Source organism: Somniosus microcephalus, chromosome 6 (genome assembly GCF_052327205.1).
Source record: "Somniosus microcephalus isolate GS21.2 chromosome 6, FLI_Smic_1.0, whole genome shotgun sequence".
NCBI classification, from domain to species: Eukaryota; Metazoa; Chordata; class Chondrichthyes; order Squaliformes; family Somniosidae; genus Somniosus; species Somniosus microcephalus.
In genome coordinates this window covers 198,594,842-198,621,239 of record NC_140992.1, presented here as the reverse complement: position 1 = coordinate 198,621,239, position 26,398 = coordinate 198,594,842, and the positions used below count along the sequence as shown (strand labels likewise).

Below are 26,398 nucleotides of genomic sequence, written 5' to 3'. Positions count from 1 at the left end.
TCTCCATGTGTGCTGGAACATACAGCTACTTTCAATTCCTTGGGAATTTGCTGCCACGTGTAGCTTCAAGCTGATTTTCAGATTTCCCTGCCTGAGATGAGGAGGAATTTCTTCACCCAGAGAGTGGTGAACCTGTGGAATTCTCTACCACAGAAGGCCATTGAGGCCAATTTATTAAATATATTCAAGAAGGAGTTAGATGTATTTCTTAAGGCTAAAGAGGGACAGGGTACTGAATTTGAATGATCAGCCATGATCTCATTAAATGATGGAACAGGCTCGAGGGGCCGAATGGCCTACTCCTGTTTCTATCTTCTATGTTTCTATGAGTACAGCACCATCCTCCACCTCTCACAGCCTGCAGCAGCACTTCCGTGCTCATCTCATCAAACTGAGATAGTGCTGATACTATCCTATCCTGCTGGAGAAGTAGGAAAACAGTATCAAGAGATGGAACATGAAAAATAGCAGGAGCCCATACAGAAAGAAAGACTTGCATTTATATAACGCCTTTCACAACCACAGAATGTTTCAAAGCGCTTAACAGCCAATTAAGTACTTTTGAAGTGTAGACACTATTGTAATGTAGGAAACATGGAAACCAATTTCGGCACAGCAAGCTCCCACTAACAGCAATTAGTTAATGACCAAATAATCTGTTTTAGTGATGTTGGTTGTGGGATAAACATTGGCCAGGACACCAGGTAGAACTCCCCTGCTGTTTTTCGAATAGTGCCATGGAATCTTTTACAACCACCTGAGAGAGCACATGGGGCCTCAGTTTAACGTTTCATCCAATAGGTGGCACCTCTGACAGTGCAGCATTCCCTCAGTACTGCACTAGAGTGTGAACCTAGGTTTTAAATTCAATCCACAGGATTGGGGCTTGAACCGACAACCTTCTGACTCTGAGGCGAGAGAGCTTTTTTTTAATTGGATTTATGGAATATTGAAACTTTTACAACATTGTGATCATTCCATTGTACCATACAATCACCCTTCACCAGTTTCCAGCAACAGAAACAAAGTCATGACTAAAACATAAACAACCTCAACACCATTCCACCACTCCACATGGCCATTCCTTCACCACATATTAGCTTCAAAAACTTAAGTTTAATTTGTCACCCATGGCATATATTAATCTATTGTGCTTTAAAAACTGATCAAAAATGCCATCCTTAAACTCCTTTCCAAATAAAACATCCACAGAGCCTCATAATGATCTTTTTTTATTTGTTCCTGAGATGTGGGCGTCGCTGGCAAGGCCAGCATTTATTGCCCATCCCTAATTGCCCTTGAGGAGGTGGTGGTGAGCCGCCGCCTTAAACTGCTGCAGTCCTTGTGCTGAAGGTATTCCACAGTGCTGTTAGGGAGGGAGTTCCAGGATTTTGACCCAGCAACGATGAAGGAACAGCAATATATTTCAAAGTCAGGATGGTGTGTAAATTGGAGGGGAACTTGGAGGCGATGGCATTCCCATGTGCCTGCTGCCCTTGTCCTTCTATGTGGTTGAGTTCGCGGGTTTGGGAAGTGCTGCCGAAGAAGCCTTGGTGAGTTGCTGCAGTGCATCTTGTAGATGGTACACACTGCAGACACGGTACGTCGGTGGTGCAGGAAGTGAATGTTTAAGGTGGTGGATGGGGTGCCAATCAAGCGGGCTGCTTTGTCCTGGATGGTGTCAAGCTTCTTTAGTGTTGTTGGAGCTGCACTCATCCAGGCAAATGGAGAGTATTCCATCACACTCCTTACTTGTGCCTTGTAGATAGTAGAAAGGCTTTGGGTAGTCAGAGGTGAGACACTCACCGCAGAATACCCAGCCTCTGACCTGCTCTTGTAGCCACAGTATTTATGTGGCTGGTCCAGTTAAGTTTCTGGTCAATGGTGAACCCCAGGATGTTGATGGTGGGGGATTCGGCGATGGTAATGCCGTTGAATGCCAAATGGCGGTGGTTAGACGTTGTTTGGAGATAGTCATTGCCTGGCGCTTGCGTGGCACAAATTTTACCTGCCAGTTATCCGCCCAAGCCTGAACGTCGTCCAGATCTTGTTGCATGCGGGCATGAACTGTTTCATTATCTGAGGAGTTGCGAATGGAACTGAACACTGTGCAATCATCAGCGAACATCCCCATTTCTGACCTTATGATGGAGGGAATGTCATTGATGAAGCATCTGAAGATGGTTGGGTCTAGGACACTGCCCTGAGGAACTCCTGCAGCAATGTCCTAGGGCTGAGATGATTGGACTCCAACAACTACAACCATCTTCTTTTGCTCTAGGTATGAGTCCAGCCAGTGGAGAGTTCCCCCCCACCCGATTCCCATTGACTTCAATTTTACTAGGGCTCCTTGATGCCACTCTCGGTCATATGCTGCCTTGATGTCAGTGGCACCTCATCTCACCTCTGGAATTCAGCTCTTTTGTCCATGTTTGGACCAAGGCTGTAATGAGGTCTGGAGCCGAGTGGTCCTGGCGGAACTCAAACTGAGCATCCGTGTGCAGGTTATTGGTGAGTAAGTCTATATTTAAGATCCTCTGTTAGGTTTATTTTCCTCCCCTTATAAAACAGAGCATTCCTTCATTGCACATTCCTTTGTTGCACAATCACAATCACAAATCTAGCCACACTGAACACTAAATTAATCATCATGCATGAGACTCGGGCAGGAGGCGAGTGCTACCACTGAGCCACAGCTGACACCTACATTCTAGTGAAGAGTTCAATCAATACCATTTTTTACGAAACCATCAATGAACCGAGGAAAACTTGCTCGACAATCTTTTTTTTAATCATTATTGGGATATGGGCGTCGCTAGCTAGGCCAGCATTTATTCCACATCCCTAATTGCCCTTGAGAAGTTGATGGTGAGCTGCTCTCTTGAACCACCGCAGTCTGTGTGGTGAAGGTACTCCCACAGTGCTGTTAGGTAGGGAGCTACAGCATTTTCAGCCACCGATGATTAAGGAACAGTGATATATTTCCAAGCCGGGATGCTGTATGACTTGAAGTGGAACTCGGAGATGGTGGTGTTTGTAGTATCCGTGTATCAATAATACACGGACTGCAGGAGAACAATAATAACAGGTATTTACTGAACAGAGGGTAAGCTTAAACTGAAAGTACAGAAGCCTGCTATTGCTTTTTATACAGGGGTGGTCACTGCCGGTACTGCAGTATAAAATCAGTTCTCTCTTAAAGGTACATACACAACAATTCCTCCCCTTTTAGATAAACAGTACATAACATTCATTTAACAACTAAATAATAACTAATTACAATTACAATTTTCTCTGTACTATATACATCAACTGAAATAATCATTTATAAGTTCAGTCTTTGAGGAGGCTTCCTGATCCAGACTGGATAGCGCCTTTCTCGAGTATCCTGTTCTTGCGGCGGAGTCGATTCTGGCTCATTGTCATTGGTTGGTTCGTCAGCTTCCAATACCACTGACTCTGAGGTAGACGCAATCTGTACTTCGGGTTCATTACCAGGTGCACATGCTCGTGGTATGGTTTTGGCTTGTTCCTGTGACTCTAGAATCTGGTCAGCATGGCGTCTCACGATGCTCTCTCCAACGTCCACTGTGTACATTAGTGGTCCCTGCTGTGTGCATATCGTTCCTGGCTGCCATTTTTCTGTTCGGTAGTCGCGGGCCAAGACTGGTTGCCCTATCTTGAAGCTCCTGGTTGGCTTCTCATTTATGTGCTGGAATTGCTTATCCACAACATCTCGTCTTATGTTTGGTTTGAGCAAATGCAGGCGACATCTTAGCCTTCGGTTGAAGAACATTATGGCTGGAGCTTGGTTGGTGACTGCATGTGTCGCATGTAAGCAAACAAGAAATTATCCATCTTGTGTTGTAGTGGTATGTCGTCGTTATACATCGCCTTTATTGCCTTTTTAAAGGTCTGAACAAACCTCTCAGCCAATCCATTTGTGGCTGGATGATATGGGGCAGATGTGTAATGTTTCACCCCATTATTCCTCAGAAACCTCCGGAAATCCTCGGACAAAAACTGTGGCCCATTGTCGGAGCAAATCTGTTCTGGCAAGCCATTCCTGGCGAAGATGGTCCGTAGGACTGCAATAGTTTTCTCCGTGGTGATGGAGGACATTTTGATGACCTCTGGCCATTTTGAATGGGCATCCACGGCGATTAAAAACATTGAGTCCATAAATGGACCAGCAAAATCAATGTGCACCCGTTGCCATGGAGATGAGGGCCACTCCCATGGGTGTAGCGGCGCCTGTGGTGGAGCGTTTTGGACCTTCTGGCATCCTGTGCATCTCTTGGTCATATCCTCGATTTCTTTATCGATTCCAGGCCACCACACAAACACCCTGGCTAGGCTCTTCATTTTTACCCCTCCCAGATGACCCTCATGAAGCTCATTGAGCACTCTATCTCTCAACTTGGGTGGAATTACCACTCGGGATCCACACATCAAGGTCCCCCGACACACTGACAGCTGTTCCCTCCTTGGCGAGAATGCTGGCAACAGTGAGTCGCCATGTGCTGGCCATCCCTTCACCGTCAAATCATAGACCCGAGAGAGTGTCGGGTCATTTCGGGTTTCCTTCTCTATACTTGAGTTTGTAACAGGTAGACATTCGACTATGGTCGAATGGAATATCTTAACAGGGTCCACTGCAGGTGCTTCCTCCACCGTAGGCAACGGTAGGAGCGACAGCCCATCAGCGTTTCCATGCTGTTTCGTACCCTTGTACTCTATGTCGTACTGATGTGCCCTAGAAAAAGTGACCATCTTTGCAGCCGTTGCGCCGTCATCACCGGAACGCCCTTCTTTGGGTTAAAAATGGAGACCAGGGGCTGATGATCAGTCAGTAGGGTGAATTTCTGCCCGTGCAGATAGTGATTGAACTTCTTCACCCCCCACACCAGGCTGAGGGCCTCCCTGTCAATCTGGGCGTAGTTACGCTCGGCTGAGGTTAACGAGCGCGACGCAAAGGCTATTGGCCTCTCTGAACCGTCAAGGAATTTGTGTGACAGCACCGCTCCAATGCCGTAGGGAGACGCATCACATGCCAACCGAATCGGTAGTGTTGGATTGCAGTGGGCCAATACTTCTTTTGAAGTGATTAGGCATTTACATTTCTGAAAGGCACGCTTACACTCATCACTCCATTTCCATGTTACTCCAGTTTGCAGCAGGGTGTTCAGTGGGTGCAGAATTGTAGATAAATTCGGCAAGAACTTATGGTAGTAGTTCACCAACCCGAGAAACGACCTCAGTTGCGACACATTTTCCGGTGCTGGAGCCTTGACTACTGCCTCAATCTTGTCTGGGGACTTATGCAACCCTTCCTCATCAATCATGTGGCCACAATACGAGATTTGTCTCCTGAAGAAATCGCATTTGGGGCGGTTGGCTTGTAGCCCATATTCTTGTAATCTAGTGAGCACCTGCTCCAGGTTGGCAAGGTGTTCACTGTCATTTTCGCCCGTAACCAGGATGTCGTCCAAATAACACTGGGTCCCCGGGATCCCTTGCAGGACTTGTTCCATCACCCTCTGCCGAATAGCCGGGGCTGATGCTACCCCGAATACCAGTCGGTTGTATTGGTAAAGACCTTTGTGAGTGTTTATCGTGAGGTATTTCCTAGATGCTTCTTCCACCTCCATTTGTAGATACGCTTGGGACAGATCAATCTTCGTAAAGCGTTTCCCTCCAGATAGTGAGGCGAAAATATCTTCTATCCGTGGAAGTGGATATTGTACTGTGTGCAGGACTGGGTTCACAGTTACCTTGAAGTCCCCACAGATGCGAACCTTCTTCGGCTCCCCAGGCGTGCTGCTCAATGATTTCTTCATTACAGGAATGATGGGTGTGGCCCACTCGCTCCAGTCCACCTTGGACAGCACACCCGAACACTCCAGACTTTCCAGCTCTGCTTCAACGGCTGGGCGGATCGCGTACGGTACGAGTCTGGCATTAAAAAATTTTGGGTTTGCGTTATCTTCGATTTTTATCGTTGCCGTTACTCCTTTTAGAGTCCCAAGTCCCTGTTGGAACACCTCTTTCACATCAGTTAGAATATTTGGCAGTCGTCCAGGTGTGACGTCGTCATCCTTTTTGTCAGTCACAGTTAGCGCCTGAATGGAATGCCAATCCAATTGTATTTTTCGGATCCATTCACGTCCCAATAATGGTGGTCCTCCATCTTGTACTATATATAGATACAGTTTCTGTGTTTCCTTGCCGTTGTATTTAACTGGCACCCTTATTTTTCCTCTGGGATAGACTTTTTGTCCCATGTATGTCTTCAATTCATTGGACGTGTCCTTCAAGGGTATGTGTGAGAATAGCCACTCATAGTCTCGTCGATTCATAACAGTTAGGGCTGATCCTGTGTCCAATTCCATCTTTACTTGGGACCCTGCTATCATGAGGGTGACCCAAATGGTTCGGTGATCCTCCTTTGCGATCATGTTGTGTAACTTTAGACAACTTAGTCTCCTGCTCCTGGAGTCATTATCACTCTCCTGATCTTCCGAACTACTGCCTGTCATTTTTTTTTACTTTCTTGTACTTTTCCTTAGTAGTTCTTGTAGTGTTGGTTTTCTTTCCCGACCTGCAGACTCTTGCTATGTGTCCCATTTCCCCACATTGCCCGCATACTTTGTCCTTAAACCAGCAGTCCTTCTGATCATGGGTTGTTCTGCCGCAGCGATAGCACTTTTCTGCTCCGTACACCATTTCGTTAGCGCTGTATTCTTGTGGTTTCTGCTGTAATTCCGCAGCTCCCCATGCTGCTGCTTCATAGGATACTGCCACGCTGAAAGCCTGTTCTAGCGTCAGGTCCTTTTCCGAAAGTAGTCGTTTCTGGGTTCCTTCACTCTGGAGCCCGCAGACAAACTTATCCCGCAAGGTGTCTGCCAGTCCTGCTCCGAACTGGCAGTGCTTCGATAACTTGCGTAGTTCCGTAAGATAGTCAGCATTGCTCTCATCTTTGTGCTGGTTTCTTTTATGGAACTTGAATCTTTCTGCTATCAGCAGTGGTGTAGGATTTAGGTGTTCCTGTAAGATATTAACAATCTCTTCAAAACTTTTCTCCATTGGTTTACATGGGGTAATTAAATTCCGCAATAGCTCGTATGTTCTCGCGCCCATCAAATTTAATAATACCGACGCCTTCTTTCCATCGGCCACCTCATTTGCCTTGCAGTACACTTCAATTCTTTCCACATACGTGGTCCAGTCTTCTACCTCATTGTCGAAAGCAGTGATACTGCCACTCTTCGGCATCTTGGGTGGTTTATAATGGCGCCTCCCGTGCTTTTTCTTCTTCCCCAATGGATTAAAATGGCGCCTCCCGCGCTTTTCCTTCTTCCCCAATGGAATAAAATGGCGCCTCCTGAGCTTTTCCTTCTTCCCCTTGCTGCCACGCTGCTCCTAGCGTTCTACAGGGTAATGGCGGCGACCCGCTGCTTTGGCGCGTCTCACTTTTCCTTCCCCTCGTTTTATTTTCTCTACGCTGCCCGGTTCTTGAGCACCGACCGCGCCCTGTGCGCTCCACCCTCTCTCTCTCTCTTTTCCTCCCGACGACGCTGCACGGCCCCTTTGCAGAGCCGCTCAATCGAGCTCGAGCCCGCCGCAGTCCGGAAGGGTCAGCGCACTACCTGCTACCAGCACGATTTGCTGGAACACCTTGACTGGGGAGCCATGCCCAGCTCTCCACAGCCTCCCCTGCAATTCTCCGAACTCCGATAGATCCCTGGGCGGTTGCCCGCGGTCGACGCCCGTTGCTCTGACTTCGACCTCCAAGAAGCTTCTTTTCAGGGAAAGATCCCCTTGAGGTGGTGCAGTACTGCAGGTGAGTTCGAACCTGCTCGTCGCCAGTGTAGTATCCGCGTATCAATAATACACGGACTGCAGGAGTACAATAATAACAGGTATTTACTGAACAGAGGGTAAGCTTAAACTGAAAGTACAGAAGCCTGCTCTGGCTTTATAAACAGGTGTAGTCACTGCCGGTACTGCAGTATAAAATCAGTTCTCTCTTAAAGGTACATACACAACAGTGTTCCCATGCACCTGCTGCCTTTGTCCCTCTAGGTGGTAGAGGCTGTGGATTTGGGAGGTGCTGTCGAAGATGCCTTGACGAGTTGCTGCAGTGCAACTTGTAGATAATACGCTCTGCATCGGGGAGAGTGGTACCTGAGTTTTCAGAGACTGATGGATAGAGTGAGCATGGATGGCCCCGATGGTCTTTTCACATCTTTCTTTTTAATGTACATATCTATAAATAACACTTAAGGTGGTGTGACATGGTGAATATAAAATATCTTACAAATGTTTTATTGTAGTGGGCTCTGCCACGGGGGCCCCCAGGACAGGAAATTTGGGCAGTCCCAGGCTTGCACATGTAAAGGAACTTTGGGCGTGCTGTGGGAGCATTTGGTTCAAATTCTGAGCAGTTTAGTTCCAATTTAAAGTTGGAATCTTCATTGTCGGGCAAATCAAGTTATGCTTATGTAGAATATGTTAACATGTTTGTATTTAAAATAAATGTAAGAATTTTATATAATAACATAAATACAGATTATATTATGACAAGGACTGAAGTGTGATAAATAAGTAACATATTTGGAAATCTTTCCCAGGAAAAGACAAATGGTGTAATTATTGCAGCTACTACTTGCCGCACCCTCCATCAGTGTGACGTGTCACAGCAGTGGTGCGAAGTCAATGGGGTGATTTTGACTTTGTGCGATAGTGTAAACCCGGTGAGAGCAAATCGGCGGCCCGTTTTACATCTCTCCCGATTTTTATTCCCCGTTTGACACTAACAGACAAAGTTAAACTCTACCCGAATGAGTAAATTCCTGTTTTTATTATCTGGTCCAGCGCTAACTGTCTGTTTATTTTACAGCCTGGAGTCTTATCTACATAATGTACTGATGAACATGGACTTTCCCGAGGACAGTAAAACCTTTGTAACTCCGAATGTCAAGGCTGCTGTGATGAAAGTGGACCAGTATAGCAATAGCGAATTTGTTGTTTCTGCCAATTTCTCTTGGGTAAGTGTTTCCACGAGGTGGTGATTAAAAGTGCTGGAGAAAGAAAATGTTACACTGTGTGTCTGGTGATAACATTTCTGGACCAGTTACCCCATGGGTAGGAATCACTCAACACTTTGACTGGAACCTCAACAGAAGACTCCATCTGATCATTTATAACTGGATCATTTCTAACAAAGAACAATCGTTAGAAGAAAAGTGCTGAGATGAGCTCTGACCCTACAAGGCCTTTTTGAGGTGATGCCACAACTTGCCTGTATATAAGCACCACTAATGCAGAAGAATGACCTGAGGTGCTTCACAGAGTAATAGAGAAAGAAATGGACACTGAACAAAAGGAGATATTAGGAGGGGTGACAAAAAGCTTGGCCAAAGAGTTGGGTTTCAAGGACACTCTTAAAGGAATCAAGGAAGGTGGTAGGGCTTAGGGAGGGAATACCAGAGTGTGGAGTCCAAACGGCTGAAGATATGGCAGCCATTAATGGGGTGACGTGAGGGGAGATCACGAGGCCAGAGTCAGAGGAATGGAGAGTTCAGGGAAGGAGTTGTAGGGGCGGAGGAGGTTATAGAGATGGGGAGGGCTGTAGCCATGGAGGGATTTAAACACAAAGATGAGAATTTAAAATGTAATGTTGCAAGGAGTGGGTGCAATGACTTGGAGCCAATGTTGGTCAGTGAGGATGAGTGATGGTCGAGGTGGAGTTGGTGTGGGACAGCATACGGGCAGTAGAGTTTGGATGAACTGATGTTTACAGAGAGTAGGGGATTGAAGTGATTGTGTCTGGCAGTGAAAAAGGGATATAGGACGGTTTCAACAGCAAATAGGCTGAGGTTGCAGCAAAGGTTGATAATGTTAAGGAGGTGAAAGTAGGCGGTTTTTGTGATGGAGCTGATATGGGGTCAGAAGCTCAGTTCACGGTTGAACAGGATGCTGAGGTTGTGAACAGCCTGGTTCAGTCTGAGACAGTGGCCGGGGAAGTGGATGGAGTTGATGGTGAGGATATTGTGGCAGAGCCACCAAGGGGACTCTGATCTTATGTACATAATTATCTTTAACTAATTGTTAGCTACAGAATGAATCTGTATCTCTGTTCATATTATCGCATGTACATAGTGCGGTCCCTTTAAGATTGAGACCCAACGCGATGACGTCATCACGTTGATCACGTGATCCTCCAGCGGCGGGAAAATGTGAAGACGTCATGACGTCCGACCAGGGAGGAGCCCTAGTCAGTCCTCGTGGAGCTAGCAACCAGTACAGACCTGTTATCCAGCTTTCTTATGTTTTAGTGTTAAACTCTGTTTATTAGTATTAAACATCGTTTGTTTAATAGATTGACTCGATCTCAGTCCTTTAGTTAGGAATCTAGCTGTTCCTACAGTGGTGACCCCGAATTTTCGTGGACAATTTTCGCGAAAGAAGCGAAACGAAACATGGAAGCACACTCCGTGGCTTTGAAGCTCCCAGTTTTGGGAACAACATGCTGCCTCCTGGTTCGTCCAAGCAGAAGCACAATTCGAACTCCGTAACATCGTCACGGATCAGACCCGTTACGTCCACATGGTCTCCGCACTCGACAGCTCCACGGCTGCATGGATCATCAGCCTGCTCAGAAAACCCCCCAGAGGCCAGCAAGTATGATGCTCTTAAAGCGCGGTTAATACAGGTCTTCGGACTGACGAAGGCAGAGCGGGCCCGACGGCTGCTCGCTATGCCCGGCCTTGGCGATTCCAAGCCATCTGAGTTAATGAGCCAGATGCTCACGCTCCTGGGCTCTGAACCCCAATGTTTCCTTTTTCGGGAGTTATTCCTGAGTCAACTCCCCGAACAGGTTCAAGCCGCTCTCGCTAGATCGGACGCCGCGGATTGCTCAGCACTGGCTGCAGAAGCAGACATGGTTTATGTGGTTACGCAGCAATTCTGCGCCGCCACGAGGCACCCCTCCCCTGCGGATGCCGCCCCGATGCCTCCATCCCCCGGCTTGTGTTTTTACCACACCCGTTTCGGCGCGAAAGCCAGGAGCTGCCGCCCTCCTTGCAGTTTCGCGCCTAAAAAGAAAATCAACCCCGGCAGCAGCCCCAGGAAAGGAGGATTGAATTTAAGGTACAGGCCGCGGCCGTGATGGTGATTGGGAATTCCGGGAAGCTCCTCTACATTACAGATTCCCTTTCGGGCCGGCGCTTTTTATGCGACACTGGGGCGCAGTGCAGCATCCTTCCCGCCTCAGCACTTGACATCCAGTCTGGGAGGCACGGTCCCTCCCTCAAGGCAGCTAATGGCGGGGCCATTCATACCTTTGGCAAACGGCAGGTCCGGGTGCGCTTCGGCGGGCAACGGTTTCAGTGGGAATTTATCACAGCCAAAGTTTCACAAGCCTTCCTCGGCGCGGATTTCTTATGCGCCAACAGCCTCTTGGTAGATGTCCGAAATCGTCGACTGGTCAACGCGGCTACTTTCCATTCCATTCCGTACTTCCGCAGTTCCACACCATCCCATACAGTCTCCTGCGCGTTACCCTCGCCGGACGAATTCACCCGCCTATTAGGTGACTTCTCGGAGCTGACCAAGCCCACTTTCTCCGCCTTGGCAGCTAAGCATGGTGTCCAACACCACATTACTACGACCGGTTTCCCAGTGTACACACGAGCTCGGCGACTGGAACTCGGTAAGCTCATGGCAGCGAAGGCCGAGTTTGCCACGATGGAGCGGCTGGGGATTATTCGCCAGTCGAATAGTCCCTGGTCCTCACCCCTACATATCGTACCAAAGCCCGGCGGCGGATGGCAGCCATGTGGGGACTACCGTCGACTGAATGACGCAACGACGCCCGATCGGTACCTGATCCCGCACATTCAAGACTTTTCCGCCCATTTGGCAGGAAACTCAATCTTCTCCAAGGTCAACCTCATCCGGGGCTACCATTAGGTCCCCGTACACCAGCAGGGCATCCAAAAAACTGCGGTTATTACTCCCTTTGGACTGTTCGAGTTCCTCCGAATGCCTTTTGGGCTCAAGAACGCCGCGCAGGCCTTTCAACGACTCATGGACTCGGTCCTGCGGGATCTTCAGTTTTTATTTGTCTATCTGGACGATATCCTGATAGCCAGCTCCACCAAAGCGGAGCACGTCGAACACCTCCGCACCCTTTTTCGGCACCTCAGCCAGCATGGCCTCATAATCAACCCAGCCAAATGCCAGTTCGGCCTACATCAGATCGACTTCTTGGGCCACCACATTACCCAGGAGGGTGCAATCCCGCTGCAGTCAAAGGTCGAAGCAATTTCGGCATTCCCGAAGCCACAGTCCATCAAAGCCCTCCAAGAATTCCTGGGCATAGTGAACTTCTATCACTGCTTTGTGCCGAAGGCAGCACAACTCATGCAGCCCCTCTACGAGGCCCTCAAAGGCAAGATGGGAAAGGATGCAATAACCTGGACGGTGGAAATGGACGACGCTTTTGACAACACAAAAACCGCTCTAGCCAATGCAACTATGTTGGTGCACCCTCTGCCAGGAGCCACCATCGCCCTCACCACGGACGCTTCCGACTATGCAATAGGTGCCGTACAAGCACAGTGGGTCAACGGCTCGTGGCAGCCACTGGCGTTCTTCAGCCGCCAACTCCGGCGCAACAAAAGCAAATACAGTACTTTCGACCGTGAGTTGCTGGCACTGTTCCTGGCCATTCGCCATTTTCGTTTCCTGTTGGAGGGACGTCCCTTCACCGCGTTTGTAGATCACAAGCCACTGACTTTTGCAATGGCCAAGACCGCCGAACCGTGATCGGCTCGACAGCAGCGACAGCTAACTTACATTTCGGAATTCACGACAGACATCCAGCACGTAGCTGGCAAGGACAATTTGGTACCCGATTGCCTTTCTCACATGTCCGTACGGGCAGTCCAGTTGGGCATCGATTATGCCCTCATGGCCACCGATCAAGCATCCGACCCTGAAACGCAGTCGTATCGCGCCGACACCTCTAGCCTCCAACTGGCCGTTGTGCAATTCCACGCAGCAGGCACCGCGTTGCTCTGCAATGTCTCCATGGGGGATCCTCACCTGATCGTTCCAGCTGTCTGGTGCCGCCAAGTCTTCGATGCCATCCATGGGCTTTCGCACCCGGGTGTGAAAGCATCCCAAAAATTACTGTCGGCTAAGTTTGTCTGGAGAGGAATGCGTAAGGATATCCGCGACTGGTTAACACCTGCGTCGTCTGTCAAAAGTCTAAGGTGCAGCGCCACGTCAGGGCCCCATTGGCCACATTCGATGTACCAGAATGGCGATTCGACCCTGTCAACGTGGACCTCGTCGGACCGCTGCCACCATCCCAGGGTTTCACACACATTCTAACCATGGTCGATCGTACTACCAGATGGCCCGAGGCAGTACCTTTACCGTCTACTACGTCTGCTGATGTAGCCAGAGAGTTCCTCTCCTCGTGGGTCGCACGTTTCGGCGTTCCGGTGGATATTTCTTCAGACCGCGGTCCACAATTCTCGTCCGAGCTCTGGAACGCTGTGGCCCAGGGTCTTGGCACCAAGCTCCACCGCACTATGGCCTATCACCCACAGGCAAACGGTTTGTGCGAACGTTTCCACAGATCGTTAAAGGCATCGCTGAGAGCCAGCCTCCAAGGCGCCGGATGGGTGGATAAGCTTCCATGGGTCATGTTGGAGCTGCGCACGGCACCCAAAGAGGACCTGCAATCATCCGCTGTAGAGCTCGTGTATGGCCAGCCGCTCCGCGTACCGGGAGATTTCCTGCCGCTTCTTATGCGACCAACTCAGCAACCACCGGGAAATGGCCAAGGCTTTCGCGCCTATTCCGACTTTGCATCACGGCCTGCCATCTTTGCACATTCCAGCGGAGCTAAAAAATGCTGAATTTGTGTTCATTTGTCATGATGCCCATAGGGATCCGCTCAAGGCTCCTTACACAGGACCTTTCCGCGTACTGGAGTCCGGCGACAAGAGTTTCTCGGTAGACATCGGTGGTAAACCAGACCACATATCCATTGATCGTCTCAAACCGGTGCTTCTGGACATCGACCGGCCAGTAGAGACTGCACAGCCGCCATGCCGTGGCTGCCCTCCCGCTGCATCCACACCAGACCGAAGACTCCCCTCCGCCAGCCCACCCGCTGTTCAACAACGTTCACTCCGAGAATACAGGAGTCGCTCTGACAGGCTTGTCAGACCTCCTAGTCGATTGACTTTTACAGTTAAAGACAATTCTGGGGGGGCGCATGTGGCAGAGCCACCAAGGGGACTCTGATCTTATGTACATAATTATCTTTAACTAATTGTTAGCTACAGAATGAATCTGTATCTCTGTTCATATTATCGCATGTACATAGCGCGTTCGCTTTAAGATTGAGACCCAACGCAATGATGTCATCACGTTGATCACGTGATCCTCCAGCGGCGGGAAAACGTGATGACGTCATGACGTCCGACCAGGGAGGAGCCCTAGTCAGTCCTCATGGAGCTAGCAACCAGTACAGACCTGTTATCCAGCTTTCCTATGTTTTAGGGTTAAACTCTGTTTATTAGTATTGTTAAACATCATGGCCTAGAAATTGGGTTTTGGCTTAGCCAGGGCTTTAGCGCCGGAAGTTAGTGCCGGCGCTAAGTCCCCCTGCGCGCGGCAAAAATTCAGTAGCGCCGCGCCCAAACGGCTGCTGGCGCTACTGAAGGGTCTTAGCGCCTGGAAAAGGGCGCTAACTGCCGTTTAGTGCCGCAATTCCGGCGCTGCGGCACCCGATGCGGTGCGGCAGGCTGGGGAAGTGCAGGCCTCCTCCTTCCGTTAAGGAGGAGCTGCCTGCACCCGGCCGCGGCCCGCGCAAATCTGTTTAAAAATGAGCCCGGCACCTCGGACAAGTGCCGGGCTTGCATCTGTTCCGGGGGGGGGGGGAGAAGTCCGGGGAGGGAGCTGCGGGCAGGCGGCCGGTGGGAAAGCGGCCGGCCGCCGCGGGGCCTTTAATGCGCCGGCGCAAACACATGTTGGACTCTGTTGCCAGAGTCTTAGTTGCGGCTGCCACGGGCGAGGCGGCCGCAACTGAATTTCGGCGCTGGGGCCCGTTGGCATGGCAACCGGGACGCTGCGCACACCGATGACGTCATCGGTGCCGGCGCAGCGCTACTGGTGCAACGCCGCTTTAGGGCCCCAGGGAATTTTTCAACTGGCCATAACTCTGGCGCTAGTCCCTCTAGCGCCTCAAAAGCGGCGCTAAGGCTAGTGAATTTCTAGGCCCATTTGTTTAATAGACTGACTCGATCTCAGTCCTTTAGTTAGGAATCTAGCCGTTCCTACAATATGAAGTTTTCGGCAGGTCTGATCATGGTTGTTGAATTCTGGTAGAGTCCAGAGGATGGTGGTGGATGAGGTGAGCAATCCTTCAATAGGTGGACTGAGAAACACTTCAGTGAGAAGAGGCCTGGTGCGAATTGTTAAGCTGCTTTATTTTAGATAGCAAATTAACATACAGAGTAACAGGAATGAGATTCTACGGGCTGGATTTTGCCAAATGGGGGCAGGCTGAGTGCGTGTCAGGTGGTCGGCGGTTCCTGACCCCACCTCTGATGTGATTTGTGACAATTGGCCGAATTTCCCCTAATTGGGCACTTGATTTCCAGCGTGTGAAAACCCCTGGCCCAATGAGTCTTTTCATACAGAAACTCGCCTCCAATGACGTCATCTATGCAGCTGGATTTAAATCCTGCAAGCAGCCTTGCTTCTTTTTCAGCCTTCCAACTTTATGACCATTCTTCTGAGGGATTCCTTCTGCAACCAGACCAAAGTGTGCACCCAGATTCGATGAGGCCTCCCTCCAAGCTCTGCTGGAGGGATCAAGAGCAAATAAGGAAGTGCTCTTTCCTTCCTCAGGGAGGAAAAAGCCTCCACAACAGACTAAAGCTGTGTGGCTGCAAGTGGCACAGGAGGTCAATGCTATTTCTATGTGAAGCAGAACCTGGCTGCAGTGCAGAAAGAGGTTTCATGACCTTCTCCGCACAGGAAAAGTGAGTATTACATTCCCATCACCCTCAATCTGATCCCCATAGCCTCTCATCACCAGCACTCTGCTTTGTCAACATCCTCCTCCACATCCCATTTCACCCTTACATCCCTGCACCCTTACCCATTCCCTCTCTATATGATCACATTCACTTAACTATTTGACAATGCAGCCCTCACACTCCCTATCTCTGTAATGCAATGACAACAACTTACAACACACAGGGAGGGCCCTTGGTCTTGGCACCTCGCTCCACCTTTGTCTCCTTCTTAGCATCAATGCTATGGATTTTCTACACTCACTCCTTCATTCTCACTCAAACTCCACTTGTGTCCCTCATTGCAGGAAAAGAGAACCCACAATAAGAGGGAAAGGGTGAGGACAGGAGGAGGGCCACCCTCAATAGCCCAGCTCAACAATGCAGAGAAGGCGCTCCTGGAGACCGTGGGAGTGGAGGAGGGTGCACAAGAGGGGGACGGACAGGCGGGCGCATCACAGCAAGCTGGTGACAGAATAGTTCTGCATCTCTCTCATTGACATTGTATGAGTGAATGATAATGATTCTGATGCTCTAACAGATTGACTTATGATCGTCTGCACAATTCAATGCGCATGCAACCTTCATGTCACATCTCTAACTCTTCCCTTTAGACCCCCACAGGACCATCGAGAGCCTCCGTCCCCACAGTCCAGGGGGAACAGCCTGAGCCTGAAGCCTCCTCAGTGGAAGCTGCAACCTCTGAGGGCATAACATCAGCAGAATTCAGCGCACCCAGCACCAGCGCAGACACTCACACCTCGGTGGGACCTTTGCGAGATAGAATAGTGTTGTCACCTGGTATATCACAGCTCACAAGTGAGCATCAGCAGATGGTGGAGACAGGGACAGCACTGAAGAGTCCTCATCGGAGGGTGCAGGACTCTGCCAGCTCGGCTCAGCAGCATGTCGACCCTGTGCCTCCGGGTCCATCCAGAAGGAGAGCGGTGCTGGAACTCCAGGAACAGGTGCAGGAGTCTCTGGCAGGTTTTGTCTCCAGGGTCGCTGCGAGTGTGGAACGAATGGAGGAATCCATCGTGAACATGAGCAGAGCCTTTGTGGAAGCATTGGCGCATGAACACATCACCACGGTTTGGGTTCTGCCAGGACCACTCGGCTCCAGACCTCATTACAGCCTTGGTCCAAACATGGACAAAAGCGCTTAATTCCAGAGGTGAGGTGAGAGTGACTGCCCCTGACATCAAGGCAGCATTTGACCGAGTGTGGCATCAAGGAGCCCTAGTAAAACTGAAGTCAATGGGAATAGGGGGGAAAACTCTCCACTGGCTGGAGTCATACCTAGCACAAAGGAAGATGGTTATGGTGGTTGGAGGTCAATTATCACAGCCCCAGGACATTGCTGCAGGAGTTCCTCAGGGCAGTGTCCTGGGCCCAACTATCTTCAGCTGCTTCATCAATGACCTTCCCTCCATCATAAGGTCAGAAGTGGAGATGTTCGATGATAACTGCACAGTGTTCAGTTCCATTCACAACTGCTCAGATAATGAAGCAGTCCATGCCCGCATGCAACAAGATCTGGACAACATTCAGACTTGGGCTGATAACTGGCAGGTAAAATTCGTGCCATGCAAGTGCCAGGCAATGAGTATCTCCAAACAGCGAGCGTCTAACCACTGCCGCTTGACATTCAATGGCATTACCATTGCCGAGTCCCCCACCATCAACATCCTGGGGGTCACCATTGACCAGAAACTTAACTGGGCCAGCCACTGTGGCAACAAGTGCAGGTCAGAGGCTGGGTATTCTGCGGCGAGTGTCTCACCTCATGACTCCCCAAAGCTTTTCCACCATCTACAAGGCATAAGTCCGGAGTGTGACGGAATACTCTCCACTTGCCTGGATAAGTGCAGCTCCAACAACACTCAAGAAGCTCGACACCATCCAAGACAAAGCAGCCTGCTTGATTGGGACGCCATCCACCACCTTAAACATTCACTCCCTCCACCACCAGTGTACCGTGGCAGCAGTGTGTACCATCTACAAGATGCACTGCAGCAACTCGCCAAGGCTTCTTTGGCTGCACCTCCCAAACCCGCGACCTCTTCCACCTAGAAGGACAAGGGCAGCAGGCGCATGGGAACACCACCACCTCCAAGTTCCCCTCCAAGTCACACACCATCCGGACTTGGAAGTATATCGCCGATCTTTCATCGCCACTGGGTCAAAATCCTGGAACTCCCTCCCTAACAGCACTGTGGGAGTACCTTCACCACATGGACTACAGCGGTTCAAGAAGGAGGCTCACCACCACCTTCTCAAGGGAAACTAGCAATGGGCAATAAATTCTGGCCTGGTTAGCGACGTCCACATCCCTCAAACAAATAAAAAAAAAGTCACTGTCTCAAGCTGAGCCAATCTGGGTATCCTATTCAATCCTGATTTGAGCTTCCAACCACATATGCTCTCCATTACAAAGACCGCCTACATCCACCTCGCTAACGTCAACCACCTCCACCCTGCCTCAGTCCATTTGCCGCTGAAACTATCATCTGTGCCATTGACACCGCCGAACTTGATTGTTTAAGCACTCTCCTGGCTGGCTTCCAATCTTCCACCCTCCATAATCGGCAGCTCATCAAAACTCTGCTGCCCGTGTCCTGTCCCGCACCAGACCCAGCTCACCTATCACCCCTGCTGTACAAACTGACATTGGCTCCCAGAGCCCCAACGCCTCTAATTTAAAGTTCTCATCCTCCTGTTTAAATCTCTTCATGGCCTCACCCTGTAATAAATCCGACCCTGACACCTTATGGGTGGTGACGAGATCTTTTATTGAGTTGCTCAAATCAAGCACAAATTAAGACAATTACAATTCTTAAGCGATAGTTGTAAGAACAGAACGATATTACCCCATTCCCTTCTTGAGTATAGTCGTAACCCGACTGATATTCTCTTCTCCTCTGTAGCTTTACCTCTACTACTAACCTCTTACACCTGTACTTATACTGGTCTTGTAATCGGTACCAGCCTTACCCTTGCACCTGGAACCTTGAAATGCGAATTGCTGCCGCAAAGTACATGGACAGGACAGCTTGTTCAATGAGCGGTTCACCAATAGGATAGTGTGGGTCCTCTGGCTCCTACCTGTGCGATGGTTCACCAGCTCTCATGTGGCCATAGAATGGTCAGTACGTTCACCCAGCAGCTTGAAAGTCTAATCCAGTTCACTCCTTCTATCCATTTTTTAAAAATTTTAAATTTTGTATCTGTGAAATTCCACACAGTGGGTCGGGCCTCATCTGCTCCAATGAGACATGAGCTGCACCCACTGATGGCCTGGAGAGATATTTACACGTGAACTTCCTGGGTTGCTTCATGTACCTACCCATTGGAGCAGTGATTGGTGTTTAACCTGTGTAAAACTGGTGTAATCTGCTGGGGTGCATGGAAATTAGAGTGCAGCCTTTAAAAAGCTCATTCTGTCTGAAGATTGCTCCAGCAGACTGGGAGAGGAACAGATAAGTAAGGATTAGTAATAACAACAGAAAATGCTGGAAAAACTCAGCAGGTCAGGCAACATCCGTGGAGAGAAATTTGAGTTGACGTTTCGGGTTTGACCCTTCTTCAAAACTGGAGAGAAAAGGAACTAGATCGAAGGCAGGGCTGCGATCGGACAAAAGAATAAAAGAACCAAAAGAAGTAAAAGAGATTAGAAGCTAGACGAGATGGTAATATGCTGGGATTAGGTGTAAAGTGTACTGGCAGGGCAAAAGATAGCTGCCAGGTGTGAGAGAGAAACAAAAGGAAAGGGGCGGGGGAGGAAAGGAGTGGAAAAATATAAGTAAAAATGAAATAGGGGCCGAGGTTATGATCTGAAATTGTTGAACTCGATATTGAGACCGGAAGGCTGCAGACTGCCTAATCGGAAGATGAGGTGCTGTTCCTCGAGTTTACGTTGAGCTTCTGTGGAACAGTACAAGAGGCCAAGGACGGTGAGGTCCGAGTGGGAATGGAGCGGTGAATTGAAATGACAGGCGACCGGAAGCTAGGATTAGTGCTTGCCTCAGACAGTTAACTCTCAGCTGGCTTAACTGTATCTCTCTTGACTGTTTTTGTACAATATTACAAAGAATGTCTAACACAAAACAACCTGGTCGAGGCAGGCAAACAAAGGACAAAGGCAAGGTATAGAGGCTGAGAAGACACAGCAAAATTCGACACCTTAGCGCCGGCATTTTAGGCCAGTTTGGAGACAAAAATGGCGGCCACCTCACTTCTGCCCACGTTGAGTGCGGCCTAGCTGGTCGCCATCTTAGTGAGGGCGATAGCGCAGGTGGGACATGTGTGCGACGGCAGTATGCAGAGTAGGCAGATCGTGACATCAGTCAGCATGTAACACTGATTTGATGCGCAACCTGTCATTGTGGATGTTGCTGTTCCAAACAATGCTCTCTCCTAAACACGCACAGCTGAACGTACAGTCAGCTGCCCGAGGGACCCTCCACCAGCGCAATTGAAAGGGATACATCCAACTTGTAGGTAAGTTGATTATTTCTCTTGTACTGGCTCTTGCAGAGTTTATATCAATACTGGCATGCTAGAAGACATTTATAATGTTAAAGTGTGCAGGCAGTGCTGGTGGCTGTTGGGAAGGCGTTGGCTGCTACCGGAAGGCCTCTGAGTTCACCACTCGCTCCCAGTCATGGGGGCTTTACTTGCAGTCCCCCTCACGCTGCAGCATGACAGGGCGATGGAGCAGAGGCAGCAAAGACAAGCTGCTCGCAGAGGGACGAGGAGGGCTCTCAGCAGGAGGCCTTACCCACCTAGGGTCTTCAGGGAGCACTTCTCCGACCTGCACCGAATGCGGCTGCACTTCACCAAGGAGGTGGTCACAGAACTCCGCCGCCTCTTGGAACCAGACCTGTAGCCTCATAGCAGTGCGACGACGGCTCTGCCAGTGGGCCTGAATTTTTTCACTAGCGGATCCTTCCAAGCTGGAACAAGCGACATAGCTAACACCTTGAAGTTCACCGTCCATCGCTGGATCCGGAAGATCAGAGAGGCTCTGCACTCCAGGAGAAGGGACTTCATTGTCTTCTCTCTGAACAGAGAGAAGCAGGAGGAGCGTGCACGTGGCTTTGCCAGGATATTGGGCTTCCCCCTGGTGCAGGGCGCCATCGACTGCACACACGTGGCTTTTTGGGCACCGCACATCAATGCTGAGATGTACCGTAACCGCAAAGGCTACCACTCACTTAACGTGTAGTTTGTGTGTGACCACGCCCAGCACATCATGATGGTGAATGCCCGCTATCCTGGCAGCAGTCATGATGGCTTCATCCTGCGCCAGTCCGCTATGCCAGCAATCGTCCAGCCATCACATCGAACTTGAGGGTGGCTGCTCGGTGACAAGGACTATCCCATTCTACACCTGGCTGATGACTCCCCTCCACAACCCCACCACTCGTGGCCAGCAATCACATAATGACAGCCTTGCTGCCATGAGGAACCTCAATTGAGTAGACCATTGGGGTGCTCAAGCAACGATTCTGCTGCCTTGCCCGCTCAGGAGGAGCTCTCCAGTACTCACCGGAGCGGGTGTCCCAATTTGTGGTGGTCTGCTGCATCCTCCACAACTTGGCCATCATGAGGGCGCAACCCTTGCCAGCACGGGTGCCTCGACCACCTCAGGAGGAGGAAGAGGATAAGGAAAAGGAAGAAGAGGAGTTGGAAAAAGAAAAGACCTGCATTTATATAGCGCCTTTCACAACGTCAGGATGTCTCAAAGCACTTTACAGCCAACGAAGTACTTTTTGAAGTGTAGTCATTGTTGTAACGTAGGAAACACAGCTGCCAAATGGTGCACAGCAAGCTTCCACAAATAGCAATACGAAAATGACCAGATAATCTGTTTTTTAGTGATGTTGATTGAAGGATAATTATTGGCCAGGACACCAGGGATAACTCCCTTGCTCTACTTCAAAATAGTGCCATGGGATCTTTTACATCCACCTGAGAGAGCAGATGGGTTTAACATCTCATCCGAAAGACGGCACCTCCGACAGTGCAGCATTCCCTCAGCACTGCACTGGAGTGCCAGCCTAGATTTTTGTGCTCAAGTCTGTGGAGTGGGACTTGAACCCACAACCTTCTGACTCAGAGGGGAGAGTGCTACCAACTGAGCCACGGTTGGCAGGGGGAAGGGAGGAGGCAGCCTGCAAATCCCCGTTCTGGACGCACTGTCCATGAACGCATCATCAGACTGCGCTTCCCCTGAATGAAACCCCAGATCCCCGTTGATCAACACTTCCCCACCTGACAATCCCTCTATCACGGAACCTCACAGTATCTTAACCACACTACTGAAATGAAAGCCACCACAAAATAAACATTACAAACATAATTGATAAATAATTAATTCCAATATTACATTACAAAGTCAACTAATCACCCTTGTGCATTCCCTTAGTATCTGTCTTTCGTGTGCCTTTACCTATTCTAATGATTCTACAAAGTGCTACCGCAGTGGTTGTAGAATGGCTGGCGGAAAGTTCCTGACTTTCTATGTGGGACACTGCAGATGGCCTTGCAAGACAACCTCGAGCAGCTCTGGGTCTAGAGGTCCTGGCTGTAGAATGCACCACCTCAGCATGGGCGGCAGAAGTCAGGACTGGCTGCCTGAGAGGCAACTACAATGGCATTGGCGGAGTGGCAGTGTTGGAAGTACAAATGCTGTCATCCTGAGAGAGATCAGCAGGTTCGTGCTCCACGGAGCCACTGCCACTCCCCTGGGGTGGTGCCTCAGCATTCCTAGCCATCTGCTGGAGGACTGATTGCTGGACTGTTGTGATACCCTCGTAAACCCAGCCGCAATGGCAGCAAGCTGAGCCTGCATGACAGAAGTCTAAGCTTCCACTACAACACTCAGACGTTGGGTCACTTCCACTTGTGCTGCAATGGAAGCTGCGACATCGGCCATCACACCCAGCATCATTGTTGGGTCCATAAATGCTCTAATGGAATCGCCCATCACTTCCATCCTGGAAATCATGGGCTCCAAGCTCTACGCAAAGCCATGTGCAAGTTTGGAGCTGGACTCCTCCATGCTCGTTGACAGTTACAAGAGGCTCTCTGGCAGGCCTGCCATTGCACCAAGTATTTCTGTGTGCATGCCCATCACCCGTCTTCTGAAGGTCGCCCCATCAAAGTCCTCTGCAGCAGAACTTGTGTGTGACATCGTCCTCTGGGGAGCTGGCACCAGCACTACCCTTTCCCCCTGACCTGGCTGCAGCCCATTTGTGCTCGGTGACTCGTTCACGTGCAGATCCCGACTCTACACTACCCTCTAAATTTCTTGCAGGGCCATTTTCTGAGCTGGTGCCTGGGAGTGTCAGATTGCGTGACGGTGCCTCTTCTTCTCCATAACGCTCCTCCTCCACTTCTTCCTGTACAGGCTGGGCTGCTGGCAGTTCTTGGGTATCTGAAAGGAGAAAGGCACAAGGGTTGGGAGGTTGGGAAAGCAAAATGTGCATGTTTACACCATCAGCAGCTTGTAAGTGAGAAGATATTGTGGGATAAGCGGGAAGTGAGAAGAAGGATTAGATATGAGCATACCGCCATCATCAATGCCTTCAGCCTCGCTAATCGCCACGGACTCAGTGATGGCCCTTCCAATTATATCTGGAACAGTCTCCTCCATCTGGGTCAGGTTCTGCAGCCATGCTTGCCCCCTGCCTGTTTGTTCCTGCTCGTTGTGAGCCACCTTGGCCTGCAGGAGAAAGGGAAGTGTGTCATTGAGTGTGGTAATGTGCTTGACATGGTTGAAAAGCTGGTTGAATGTGTAAGGTGTGAGATGTGGGTGTGAGGCTTGCAGCAGTGGTAAGTGTGTGAGGGTAAGGTGAAGCTATGATTGTGAGGTATGAGTCGTGATTGTTAGAGATTGTTGGTAGGTGACTGATGGGGTGTAGTGCATTGAGCAGTGTGTGAGTCTCGTGGTGCAGTTGGTGGGATATGGCATTTGACGATGCATTCACTCATCTTGACCACTTGTGTGAGGTCATTAAACTTCTTCTGGCACTGTATCTATGTCCTGGGGGTATCACTGTTGGCACTGATGGCTTCAGCGATAATCTCCCACTGCCTTCGCACAGTGTGTCTGGAAGGCCTCCTGGCCCCCTGTGGGTAGAGGCCCAGTCTCCTTCTGTAGACCACTTGCATCAAGTCCTCCAGTGCTGCATCCGAGAACTGAAACATAGAAACATAGAAGATAGGAGCAGGAGTAGGCCATTCGGCCCCTCGAGCCTGCTCCGCCATTCAATGCGATCAGGCTGATCATCCAAATTCAGTACCCGGTCCCTGCTTTCTCCCCATACCCTTGATCCCTTTAGCCTCAAGAAATATATCCAACTCCTTCTTGAATATATTTAATGAACTGGCCTCCACCGCCTTCTGTGGTAGAGAGTGCCACAGGTTCACCACTCTCTGTGTGAAGAAATTCCTCCTCATTTCTGTCCTAAATGGCCTACCCTTTATCCTTAGACTGTGTCCACTGGTTCTGGACTCCCCGACCATCAGGAACATCCTTCCTGCATCTGGTCTGTCCAGTCCTGTCAGAATTTTATAAGTTTCAATGAGATCACCTCTCATTCTTCTAAACTCCAGCGAGTACAAGTCCAATCGACCCAATCTCTCCTCATACGTCATTCCTGCCATCCCAGGTATCAGCCTGGTGAATCTTCACGGAACTCCTTCCATGGCAAGAACATCCTTCCTCAGATAAGGCGACCAGAACTGCACACAATACTCAAGATGTGGTCTCACCAAGGCCCTGTACAGCTGCAGCAAGACATCCTTGTTCCTGTACTCAAACCCTCTCGCTACGAAGGCCAACATACCATTTGCCTTCTTAACCGCCTGCTGCACCTGCATGCTTACGTTCAGCGACTGGTGCACAAGGACACCCAGGTCTCGTTGCACTTCCCCTTCTCCCAATCTATTGCCATTTAGATAATAATCTGCCTTCCTGTTTGTTGCCACCAAAGTGGATAACCTCAAATTTATCCACGTTATATTGCATCTGCCATGTTTCTGCCCAATCACACATGTCCAAATCATCCTGGAGTTTCTCGACATCCTCCTCACAGCACACACGCCCAACCAGCTTTGTGTCATCTGCAAATTTGGAGATATTACATCTAGTTCCCTTGTCCAGATCATTTATATATATTGTGAATAGCTGGGGTCCAAGGACTGATCCCTACGGGACTGCACTAGTCACTGCCTGCCATTCAGAAAAAGACCCATTTTTATTGCAACTCTTTGCTTTCTGTCTGCCAACCAGTTCTCTATCCAAGTCAATACCTTGCCCCCAATCCCATGTGCCTTAACTTTACACGCTAATCTCTTATGCGGGACCTTATCGAAGGCCTTCTGAAATTCTAGATACACCACATCCACTGGTTCTTCCTTATCTATTTTACCAGTAACATCCTCAAAAAATTCCAGTAATTATTCAAGCACGATTTACCTTTTGTGAATCCATGTTGACTTTGTCCGATCCTGTCACTGTTTTCCAAGTGCTCTGCTATTACATGTTTTATAATGGACTCTAGCATTTTCCCCACGACCGATGTCAGGCTTACCAGTCTGTAATTCCCCGTTTTCTCTCTACCACCTTTTTTGAATAGCGGGGTAAGATTAGCTACCCTCCAATCCATGCGTACTGTTCCAGATTCCATCGAATGTTGGAAGATGATCAGCAATGCATCTACTATTTCTAGGGCCACTTCCTTAAGTACCCTAGGATGTAGATTATCAGGCCCTGGGGATTTATTGGCCTTCAATCCCATCAATTTCCCTAACACCATTTCCCTACAAATACTGATTTCTTTCAGTTCCTCCCTTTCATCAGACCCTATGTTCCCTGGCATCTCTGGGAGGTTATTTGTGTCCTCCTTTGTGAAGACAGAATGAAAATATGTATTTAGTTGGTCTGCCATTTCTTTGTTCCCCATTATAAATTCCCCTGATTCTGACTGCAAGGGACCTATGCTTGACTTCACTAATCTTTTTCTTTTCACATATCTATAAAAGCTTTTACAGTCAGTTTTTATGTTCCCTGAAAGTTACTCTCATATTCTATTTTCCCCCTTCTTAATTAATCCCTTTGCCCTCCTTTGTTGAATCCGAAACTGCTCCCAATCCTCAGGATTATTGCTTTTTCTGGCCAATTTATATATCCTCTCCTTGGATCTTATGCTATCCCTAATTTCCCTTGTTAGCCACGGTTGAGTCACCTTTTTTGTTTTATTTTTATGCCATACTGGGATGAA

General features: G+C 49.3%; 2 protein-coding genes across 2 annotated transcripts in view; one reads left to right on the top strand and one right to left on the bottom strand.

The window, feature by feature from the left end:
* The window catches only part of LOC147116322 (adhesion G protein-coupled receptor G5-like), a 793,199-nt gene that overhangs the window by 223,869 nt on the left and 542,932 nt on the right, over window positions 1-26,398 (bottom strand). The gene's annotated exons all lie outside the window — the stretch shown is intronic.
* Window positions 8,911-26,398, top strand: part of LOC147116324 (adhesion G protein-coupled receptor G2-like) — a 159,977-nt gene continuing 142,489 nt past the window's right edge. The window contains exon 1 of the mRNA XM_085989550.1: window positions 8,911-9,050. Within this exon, the coding sequence (XP_085845676.1) occupies window positions 8,931-9,050 (120 nt within the window). The 5' untranslated portion in view covers window positions 8,911-8,930. The remainder of the gene's footprint in view (window positions 9,051-26,398) is intronic.